Consider the following 11,764-nt stretch of genomic DNA (forward strand, 5'->3'; position numbering starts at 1 on the left):
CATAATGTCAGCGTGCTGATGATTGCATAGTATTAGTTCCATTTGCACTTCTCAGATACTGAAGCAGTCCATACCCACCTACAGCAAGGTCTGGATAACATTCAGGTTTTGAATGTCCTTGACATTCATTGGCGTTACCATTGCTGAATCACCTACATCTTGGGGTTATCGTTGACTAAAAACTTAATTGGGCCAGCCACGTAAATACTGAGGCTACAAGGGCAAGTCAGGTGTGTGATGGAATACTCTCCACTTGCCTAGATGAATGAAGCTCCAACAACACTGAGAAAGCTCAGCACCATTCAGGGCAAAGTAGCCTGCTTGATCAGCACTACCATCAACCACCTTAAACATTCACTCACTCTATCACCAGTGCAACATGGGGCTGAATTCTCCGTTCGGCAAGCAGGGGCGGGGCCTACTCGGCGACACGTAAAATGGTGCACGGTGGTGTTGGGCGGGCATCCCGATGTCACCGAGCGTCATTTAGATTTCCAGCGCGGCGGGTGCGCAGCCAACTCGGCTCTGTGCCTCACCAAACTGTCAAAGACCTATTAAAGCCTGTTAAAAACTAATTTAAGCAATTAAATGAGCTGCCTGTCCAACTGTAAGGTTGGCGGGCTGGCGGAGAGCCCAGGTGGCCTTCGCATTTTTCATGAAACCTCATCCACAAGTTTGATGAGGTTTCATGAAACGTTTTAAAATTCAATAAAAACTTTAAAAATAATTCTTTGACATGTCCCAGCTCATGTGACAGGGCAGAATTTTGCCCTTGATGGGTGGGCAGGCCCCACCGGCTCGGCGACGGGCGGGCAGCCGATAGCCGCCACCGAAACAGGCCCCGCCGCCATTTTAAGCAGTCAGCCAATTAAAGCCCAGCAGCCTGCCCAACAGGAAGAGCTATGTGCTTCCTGTGTTGGGGGTGGGGAGGGAATCCCCAACTGTCAAAGTGCGCTCTTTCGCGCATGTGTGTGAAACAGCGGACAGCTCTCTGAGACTAAGTGCTGTCTCAGGGAGATTACTGACAGTCTAAAAAACTTTAAAAATAGAAAAATAAAAAAATTATTAACATGTCCCCCTCATGTGAAAATGTCACACGAGATGGGACATGCTAATAAATATGGCTAAAACTTTATTAAACTTTGTAAAAACAGACATGAAACCTCATCCCGCCAATGGATGATGTTTCGTGTTTGTTCAGAAGCCCGCTGGGGCTCCTGGCCTACCCGCCAGCCTTAAGGTTGGACGGGCAGGGCCTTTAATTGCCGTAATGATCCTGTCAATGGCCTCAATTGGCCATTGACAGGTCGGCGGGCCCGCAGCTGATTTCGCTGACCGCCCGCCTTTCTGAATATTTAAATTGGGTGGGATGACATTGGGGATTCCCCCTGATGTCATCCTGCATTATTTTACGTATCAGCGAGCGGTCCCCGCCCCCAACTCGCCGACAGAAAAATTCAGGCCAGAGTGTCACATGAGGGGGCATGGTTTAAAAGTTTTTAATTATTTTATTTCAGTTTTTAATATATCAAACTGATCTCCCTGAGGTACCTCTGTGCCTCAGGGAGATTTCTGCGCTCTTTCATGTGCATGCGCGAAAGAGCGCAGGCCCCGACTCAGGGAATGTCCCCCCCCCCACCCACATAGTGCTTTTGGGCGAGCATCATGCTGGGCGGGCCTTAATTGGCCCACCCACGTAAAATGGAGGTGTGACCCCAATATGGGGTGCTGATTGGGTTAATGCCCACCCCTGCCTGCCCCCCACACAACTCCCCCTCAAAGGTTGGAAAATTTTTTCCATGGTTTCAGAGTGTGCTATCTACAAAGTGCATTGTAACAACTCACCAAGCACCATTTTGACAGCACCTTCCAAACCTGTAAACTCTACCACCTAGAAGAACAGGGACAGTAAGCACATGGAAGCACCACCACCTGTCTTTCAAGCTGCAAACCATCCTGATTTGGAACTTCACTGTCACTGGGTCAAAACCTCTGAACTCCCTCCCTATCACAACACTGTGGAAGCACCTTTAGCACACAGACTGCAGTGTTCAAGAAGGCAGTTGCCGACCATCTACTAGGGCATTTAGGGGTAGGTAATAAACACTGTCCTTGCCAGTGATATCCACATCCGTAAATAAATTAAAAGAAACACACCCAAAACTGATTGTTACTCGGCAAAGTAAGGCCACACATCATTTTGGAATACAATACAATTTTCAAAAGTACAACAATTCCATGAGGCCTTGCTCCATGTACAGCTAATTAAGGTAGTTCACATTAAATAATAACTTTACTATAGAAGCGATATGAGAGCTGCATCATGATCACCCATTTTCCCTGTAACCTATGGCCAGGTAGCCAGGCAGAAACCACTGAGAACTGCAATGACAAAAGCCTGAACTGTCTCCATTCACAGTGGGAAAGAAGAGAGTGTTTATCAAAGTGAATTCCATTGCCCAACTGAGATGGCCAAAGTTTAGAGTATAATTTATTTTTTATTCATTCACGGGATGTGCGTTTCGCTGACTAGGCCGGCATTTATTGCCCATCCCTAGTTGCCCATGAGAAGGTGATGGTGAGTTGCCTTCTAAAACCGCTGCAGTCTATGTGGTGTAGGTACACCCACAGTGCTGTTAGGAAGAGGGTTCTAGGATTTTGACCCAGCGACAGTGAAGGAATGGCGATATATTTCCAAGTCAGGATGGTGAGTGACTTGGAGGGGAACGTCCAGGTGGTGGTGTTCCCATGTACCTGCTGCCCTTGTCCTTCTAGATGGTAGTGGTCGTGGGTTTGGAAGGTGCTGTCTAAGGAGCTTTGGAGAATTTCTGCAGTGCATCTTGTAGATGGTACACACTGCTGCTACTGTGCATCAGTGGTGTAGGGAACGAATGTTTGTGGATGTGGTGCCAATCAAGTGGGCTTTGTCCTGGACGGTGTCCAGCTTCTTGAGTGTTGTAGGAGCTGCACTCTTCCAGGCAAGTGGGTAGTATTCCATCACACTCCTGACTTGTGGCTTGCCACTTGTCAGCCGATGCCTGGATATTGTTAAGGTCTTGCTGCATATGGACATGGACTGCTTCAGCATCTGAGGAGTCACAAATGGTGCTGAAAATTGTGCAATCCTCAGATCATCAGCGAACATCCTCACTTCTGACCTTATGATGGAAGGAAGGTCATTGATGAAGCAGCTGAAGATGGTTGGGCCTAGGACACTACCCTGAGGAACCTCTGCAGTGATGTCCTGGAGCTGAGATGACTGACCTCCAACAACCACAACCATCTTCCTTTGTGCTAGGTATGACTCCAATCGTCAGAGAGTTTTCCCCCTGATTCCCATTGACTCCAGTTTTGCTTGGGCACCTTGATGCCACACTCGGTCAAATGCTGCCTTGATGTCAAGGACAGTCACTCACCTCACCTCGGGTTCAGCTCTTTTGTCCATGTTTGAACCAAGTCTGTTATGAGGTCAGGAGCTGAGTGATCCTGGCAGAACCCAAACTGGGCATCAGTGAGCAGGTTATTGCTAAGCAAGTGCCACTTTGAAGCACTGTTGATGACCCCAATGGGGAATTGTTCACTTTATTCCAATTCCCCATTGCTCAGGTTACTGAAGATCCATTAACTTTGCTTTGAAGTTCAAAAGGTTTACATTTAAAACAATTTTTGGTCCATGCTGTAACAGTGAAGTTTATATCCACAGATTCGCACTTGCTGATCTTGACCAGGCTGTGAGGTAATGATTGAGATGAAGCATTCCTTCACAGGAAAGAAGGGAAGTCAAGGTGTCTATTCTCAATGGCCAGTAACAGAGCAACATATACAGAAAGGAGTCTGGTGAATGCAATCACTAAGGTTTAGAACCACAAAGATCTCATAGCCTGCTAACCAAATTATATTTTATAAAAATTCCCTATAATAGCACCAGCTTGGATCTGTGTAGCACTGACCTGTGTTGGGTGTTTAAACCCATGGACAAGCACACTTCGGTGCAGTATTGAAAGAGTGCTACATTATTGAAGGGTGCTGCACTATTGGAGGTGCTACATTATTGAAGGAGTGCTGCATTATTTGAGGTGTGCTGCATTATTAGAGGAGTGCTGCTTTATTGGAGGAGTGTTGCATTATTAGAGGAGTGCTGTATTATTGGAGGAGTTCTGCGTTATTGAAGGAGTGCTGCATTATTGGAAGAGTGTGGCATTATTGGCATTACTGAAGGAGTGCTGCATTATTGGAGGAGTGCTGCATTATTGGAGGAGTGCTGCATTATTGGAGCATTGCTGCATTTTTGAAGGAGTCTTGCATTATTGGAGGAGCACTGCATTATTGAAGTAGTGTTGCATTATTGGAGGAGTGCTGCATTATTGGAGGAGTGCTGCATTATTGAAGGAGTACTGCATTATTGGAGGTGCTGCATTATTGGAGGAGTGTTGCATTATTGGAGGAGTGCTGCATTATTGGAGGTGCTGCATTATTGGAGGAGTGCTGTATTATTGGAGGAGTGCTGCATTACTGAAGGAATGCTGCATTATTGGAGGAGTGTTGCATTATTGGAGGAGTGCTGCATTTTTGAAAGAGTCCTGTATTATTGCAGGAGCGGTGCATTATTGGAGAAGTGCTGCATTATTTGAGATGCTGCATTATTGAAGGAGTGCTGCATTATTGGAGGAGTGCTGCATTATTGAAGGAGTGTTGCATTATTGGAGTGCTGCATTGTTGGATTATTGAAGGAGTGCGTTGTTGAAAGAGTGCTGCATTATTGGAGGTGTGCTGCATTATTGAAGGAGTGCTGCATAATTGGAGGAGTGATGCATTATTGGAGGAGCACTGCATTACTGAAGGAGTGCTACATTATTGAAGGAGTGCTGCATTATTGCATGAGTGCTGCATTATTGAAGGAGTGCTGCATTATTGGAGCAGTACTGTATTATTGAAGGAGTGCTGCATTATTGCAGGAATGCGGCATTGTTGGAGGTGTGCTGCATTATTGAAGGAGCATTGCATTATTGGAGGAGAGCTGCATTATTAAAGGAGTGCTGCATTATTGGATTATTGAAGGATTGCATTATTGGAGGAGTGCTGCATTATGGAAGGAATGCTGCATTATTGGAGGAGTGCTGCATTATTAGAGGAGTGCTGCATTATTGGAGGTGCTGCATTATTGAAGGGGTGCTGCATTATTGGAGGAGTGCTGCATTATTGAAGGGGTGCTGCATTATTGAAGGGGTGCTGCATTATTGGAGGAGTGCTGCATTATTGGAGGTGCTGCATTATTGAAGGGGTGCTGCATTATTGAAGGGGTGCTGCATTATTGGAGGAGTGCTGCATTATTGGAGGTGCTCCATTTTAGATACACAGATGAAAGGAAGAGATCCCACAGTACAATTTAAAGAAGAGTTGGAGAATTATCCCTTTCACCACAGCAAAAAAAGACGATTAGCTGGTTGTTTATCTCACTGCTGTTTGTGGAATCTTGAGCAAATTGCTTTGCCTAAATAACAAAAGTGATGAGACCTTTTTTTAAAAAAGGTCATTTATTCACTACAAATTATTTTGGGAAATGCTGGGGACCTGAAAGATGTTTTATAAATGTAAGTTATTTAATTTCTATCTACAATCTAGGTCAATCTCTACTAATGCCTTACTTGTATACTTGTATATAAAACTTGGAAGTAAATTATGGTGAGTTTATTGTAATTATGTTGCTTGTTGCATAACAACTTGAAATATGCAATTTTATCCACTACCTTCAAAATAGTCAGGTGTAAAAAAAATCTTCCATTAGTTGAATTTATTTGCTACCTAGTAAAATGGAAACTTTTTCAAGGCCATATTCTTTTATATCTGTTTGGACATCTATTATTTCTTAGATATGTGCCTTTGACTTTTGATTAATCATCTATATTCTTTCCGTTGAACGGCTTGAATGTACCCACAGTTTTTTTTTCACCTAGTGATATTTTTACTCATTTATTCACATACCCTGCAATTAATTAGTTTACTTTAGAAGAAGTATAGATTGAGTAAATGCTCAGAATTCTATCTACTAGATATCCAACGTCACAGCTCAACTATATAAAGTCATAGCTGTAACCATCAAACCCTCGAACTAAAGCCATGGCTTTCCTTTGGATTCTCTCCTGTCTTGCTTTCTTTGGCGCAGCTTATGGACACCGTAAGTTATAACATATTGTAACATTGTATTTTAAGTTTCTATTTTATTCTACTCTGTTGTAATGGGGAGATTGACTCCTGTTTGTACATTGGCTTCCAACATAGACTGTGGGACGCCGGCCATCAGTCCTGTCATCACAGGCTATGCAAGAATCGTGAATGGTGAAGATGCCGTTCCAGGATCTTGGCCCTGGCAGGTCTCCCTTCAGGTAGGTTGAAGCTAAGGTTTCAGGTCTGTGTAACTCCTAGTCAGATATATTATGAACACCTTGCTCTGTTTAAAAAGGTCACCTTTCCAAAAAAGGGCCAAACGCTCCTGGTCAGTTTGCACTGGGGGCTCTGTGTTCATTTAGATGAGCATTGAATTTCTGCCTATAATGTCGCTGAAGAATATGCCCTGGGCAAACAAATAATTTTCCATATAATATTGATAAAACAAAATAACACTGATGGTGCATCATCAATAGGAATGTGCTACCAGCAGCTCAAGGTCTTGCGCGAATCCATGGCCAGTTTCAAAGAATGCGAAGTGATGACTTAACCATGATGTCAGCTAATTTAGACATTTAAAAGTAAGGCGTGTTCAGATCAAAACATGTACGTATTTGTGAAAGTCAACCTCTGAACCAGTGATATGGGGCATCCAATGTGCTGCTCACTCATACTTCTGTCATAATTACCTCCCCCCCCACCACCTTCATACAAAGCCAGGGATGTGAGGATCAATGCTTGTAAGACTGATAATTCTAACAATAATGGTTCAAATATTGGATTTTTTTTTTGATTGATGCTTTCTTTTCTGCATTAGCAAAGGAATGGCTTTCATTTCTGTGGTGGCTCCTTGATTAACGAAAACTGGGTTGTTACTGCTGCCCATTGTGGTGTGAGGTAAGGTTACAGCATCAGCATCTTCAGAGTCTATATTAAATATATAAAGGGACATAATATTTATGAGCCTGATATTTTTTTCTGTAGCACAAGACACAATGTAGTTATTGGAGATTACGACAAATGCACAGCAGATGGAAAATCTCAGACCATTTCAGTTGCTAAGGTAGGAATGCTCCAATCTTCACAGTGAATTTTATTCAAGGTCTCATCGATTCAGTTTAAATATAGAAACTGAAATCAGTAACTGTCTTTAAAATAATCTAAAGCAGTAAAAGAATATTTCCAACAGTGTCTGTTCAAATTTGTCTTTTATTTTTTGTGTGCTAGTTTTTTTTTAATTAATCCTTTTTTAAAATAAACTCCTGTCTCTATATAATGTAACATATTTGCTGCATTGATTACTTTCCCAAGCTCAAATGCCTAACTTTGCTTTTTATTGAGAAACCCAAATGTAGGTCTCAGGCCCATATTACGGGACATGACCAGAGAAGGCCTGAGGCCCATAATACCTGGACATCACCGGGGAAGGGTCAAAGTTCATTGTAAGACATCACCAGGGAAAGACTGATATTTGATAATGCAGGACATCACCAGAGAAGAGCCTGGGCTCATATTGTAGGGTTTGAGGCCTATGAGCAGCGCACCACCAGGAATAGCCAATGCCAATAGTGCAGAACATTGCCAGGGATAGAAGGGCCATGAGCCATGATGCAGGACATTGCCATGGGAAGAGCTAAGGGCCCTTATACAGTCCATCATTGACTGAAAGCAATGGCAAAGACCAGAAAAATCAAGAAATGGTTGGGAGGAACTAATCTGCGTCTTGTGTCTTACAGGCCATTACTCATCCTTATTGGGATCCAAAAACCATCAACTACGACATCACTCTTGTAAAGCTCTCAAGACCTGTTACGTTCAGTCAAATTGTATCCCCTGTTTGTCTAGCTGCTGCAAATGACAACTTCAGTGCTGGAAAGCTGTGTGCCACTACAGGATGGGGGCTGACTAGCTCCAATGGTATGACATCTCCATTGCTTTGGTGTGAGCAAAGTTATGTTGACTGCCGTAATTGGATTTGAGAGAAAAAAAGTTGTTGGACATGAAGGGCTGGATTTAATGCTGCCCGTCATAGCAGGAAAGAAGCCGGCCAGACTCACTTAGTCACAGGAAAGGCCAGTGTGAGTCTCCTGACAGCAGCAAAACCTCCCGCGGTTAAGTCGGAGGGCTGATGTGGGATTCCCAGCCACCAGCGACGGTGTGTCAATTAGACTCATAAATGAGCCAACTGATACCCACTATCGCTGAGCCCATTGCAATTTAGTGGTGCCTCAGGGGTGAAATGGGGGCCACATGGCTTTCCCATACCCTTGGAAGGCCATCCACAATATCCTCCTGGGGGAGTCCCTCGCCTAATAGGCATTCTGTGCCCGATCGTTGGATCAGGCAGCAGGCAGGTGAATGGCGGCAGAAAGCCACACCCCCTTCCCTTGTCTCCGACCCCCATGCCTCCTTGGTCCCACCACACCCACCCTACAATCCCCATCTCGCCTTCACTCACCTTTGGTCTGGGACCCCTGGGGTGATCCTGGGCATTGCTGCCTGCTACCACTGCTTTTGCTGAAGCTGGTGGCATGAGGAGCTGCCAGCTTCTGATTGGCTGGCAATGCTCAGTGGGTGGGACTTCTGCTGCCAGGATAGGTTATGTGAGGGTGCAAAAATTTGCCAGGTGGAGTATAATGTGGAAAAATGTGAAGTTGTCCTCTTTGGGGGGGAAGAATAGAAAAGCAGTATATTATTTAAAAGGAGAGAGACTGCAGGGTGCTGTGGTACAGAGGGATCTGGATAAATGAACCACAAAACGTTAGCATATAAGGTGCAGCAAGTAATTAGGAAGGCAAATTGGAATATTGGCCTTTATTACAAGGAGGATGGAGTATAAAAGTAAGGAAGTCTTGTTACAACTGCACAGGATATTGGTTAGGCCACACCTGGATTACCATGTACAGTTTTGGTTTCCTTGTTTAAGGATGGATATGTTTGCACTGAAGAGGGCTCATTAGGTTGATCCCTAGGATGAAGGGGTTATCGAATGAAGAAAAATTGAGCAGGTTGGGCTTATATTCATCGGTGTTTAGAAGAATGAGACATGATATTATTGAACTATATAGAGCAGAATCTTGCCCTTGGATGGCATGCAGGCCCCACCGGCTTGGCGGCAGGCGGGCAGCTGACCCCCGCCACTGAAACGGGGCCCGCCGCCATTTTAAGTGGACAGGCCAATTAAGGTCCGCCCGGCGGCATCCCAGATGGGAAGCACTGTGCGCTTCCTGTGTGGGGGGGAGGGATTCCCCAAATGTCAAAGTGCGTTCTTTCGCGCATGTGCGCGTAAGAGTGCACTTCTCCCTGAGGCAAAGTCCTGTCTCAGGGAGAATACTGACAGTGTCAAAAACATTAAAAATAGAAACATTAAAAAATTATTAACATGTCCCCCTAATGTGACAATGTCACACGAGATGGGACATGTTAATAAAGAACACATAAACTTTATTAATTTTTTACAAAACGGACATGAAACTTCATCCCGCCAGTGGATGAAGTTTCATGAATAATCTGGAGCCCACTGGGGCTCCTGGCCTGCCCGCCAGCCTTAAGGTTGGACGGGCAGGTCTTTAATGACTTTAATTAGCCTGTCAATGGCCTCAATTGGCCATTGACAGGTCAGCGGGTGGACAGCTGATTTTGCTGTCCGCCCGCCTTCCTAAAAATTTAAATGGACCGTGATGACGTCGGGGGTTCCTCCCAACGTCATCCCGCATCATTTTCCCCTCGGCGACCGGGCCCCGCCCCCAAATCGCCAAGGGGAAAATCCTGGCCATAAGATCTGAGGGCGATTGACAGGATAGATGTTGAGAAGCTGTTTCCCCTCGTGAGGGAAATCAAGAACTAGGGGGCATGGTTTTAAAATAAGAGGTCTCCCATTTAAGACAGAGATGAGGAGAGATTTTTTTCTCTCAGAGGACATAATCGTTGGAATTTTCTTTCCCAGGGAGGAGTGGAGGCAGAGTCATTGAATATATTCGAGGCTGAGTTAGACAGATTTTTGATCTACAAGTGAGTCAAGGATTATGGGGACAGGCTGGGAAGTGGAGTTAAGGCCACAATCAGATCAGCCATGATCTTATTGAATGGTGGAGCAGGCTCGAAGGGCCAAATGGCCTACTCCTGCTCCTATTTCTTATGGTTCTTATGTTCTCCTGGGGAGTAACCAGTTACAAGTCACTGTTGATTCTTTGTGTAATCTTGTTGAGCTCAGTTGCTGCCCTATCACATTTGTAACTGTTAAAGGAAGCATTTGATTTTATAGAGCTGTATCAGTTAGTTTCTGGGGTGGAAAAGGATCATCGCCATATTACTTTTAAAATAAACTGTGGGAGAAGGATACGGAGACAGCGATTTAAGCTATTTAAAAGTTACAGGGCGGTTCTTCCTGCAGAAAATGATCAACATTTGGATTGGAGATACAAGTAGAGTACTGCATGAGAAAGCTCTGGAATCTCTGAAAAGAGAACTAAATGGAACAATGGAGCAGTGTAGGGTTACTCCAGAGGGAAGGAATTAAGATGGGCTGAATGGCCTTCTCTATAATGGAGTATCTTTTGAGCTTATTTCAAAAAAAAGGAATGTGACAAATACTATCCATACCATTTATCTATAATGATATACTGCCCGGGATGTGCACTTAAGACCAAAGTATAAGTAATAAGCAGGAGTTGCAGTAAGGGCCCCAAACATTTCAAGAACAAGTGCTGTACAAACACAAATAACATTTTATTAGTTCAGGACGATCTAACAATCCTTTCCCCTGCCCTTCAGCTTTTAGAACGCCTTGCGTCCTGCAGCAGACATCTCTTCCCCTCTTGAGCAACACCATGTGCCAGAAATATTGGGGCAACATGGTCTCTGATCTGATGATCTGCGCTGGTGCTTCAGGTGCTTCCTCCTGTATGGTATGTAAACCTGCACTCAGAAAGGTTCATTCAGCATCATTCAGTGCTGCCTATTAAATCGGATTTGTTTGTTTACAGGGTGACTCGGGTGGACCTCTTGTCTGTCAGGAGGGAGGAGCCTGGTATCTGGTGGGAATCGTTTCCTGGGGCAGTGGCAATTGCTCCACGAGGAAGCCTGGAGTTTATGCCCGTGTGAGCAAATTCCGCAGCTGGATTGATGAGACACTTGCCATGAATTAAAAGAATATCTATATCATAGAATTCAGATAAAATAATTAGCAGCTGTTTATCGTTGTCAGAGTTTTTCTTGTAATTGAAGTACATGAGAACTGAGGTGTTAGTAAGAATGCCTTTGAGCAGAAACTAAATACTTCACAGGGAAACAGATGTACGGCTGGAGTAGTGACATAGTAATGTCCCATCACCAATATTATGAGCAGGGATGATGAGAGCCCCCAGCCGCAAGTGCAGCTCCAACCCTTGAGTTCTTGATGTCAATATATCACCATGTGAAAGGGTTGAGTTGATGCGAGGAGCTTCCACACAGGTGCAGGGACAGCAGCCAGAGGCAGACTTATCGACAAACACAGTAACAACAACACACCATTCAGTCACTTAAGCATGTTCCACCATTCAATTCAATCATTGTTTAGTATCTCAACTCCATTTACCCTTTTTGGTTCCATATCCTT

The 11,764-nt window shown here is 44.4% G+C and overlaps 1 protein-coding gene across 1 annotated transcript; it reads left to right on the plus strand.

Moving 5' to 3' along the window:
- The first annotated feature begins 6,117 nt into the window (after positions 1-6,117).
- Positions 6,118-11,312, plus strand: LOC144681362 (chymotrypsinogen A-like). The gene is made up of 7 exons (XM_078542958.1): positions 6,118-6,175; positions 6,280-6,383; positions 6,983-7,062; positions 7,150-7,228; positions 7,902-8,082; positions 10,939-11,072; positions 11,151-11,312. Exons 1-7 carry the CDS (start codon positions 6,118-6,120, stop codon positions 11,310-11,312), a joined length of 798 nt encoding a protein of 265 aa, XP_078399084.1.
- Positions 11,313-11,764: the final 452 nt, after the last annotated feature.

Source organism: Cetorhinus maximus, chromosome 6 (assembly GCF_964194155.1).
Source record: "Cetorhinus maximus chromosome 6, sCetMax3.hap1.1, whole genome shotgun sequence".
Taxonomy (NCBI): Eukaryota; Metazoa; Chordata; class Chondrichthyes; order Lamniformes; family Cetorhinidae; genus Cetorhinus; species Cetorhinus maximus.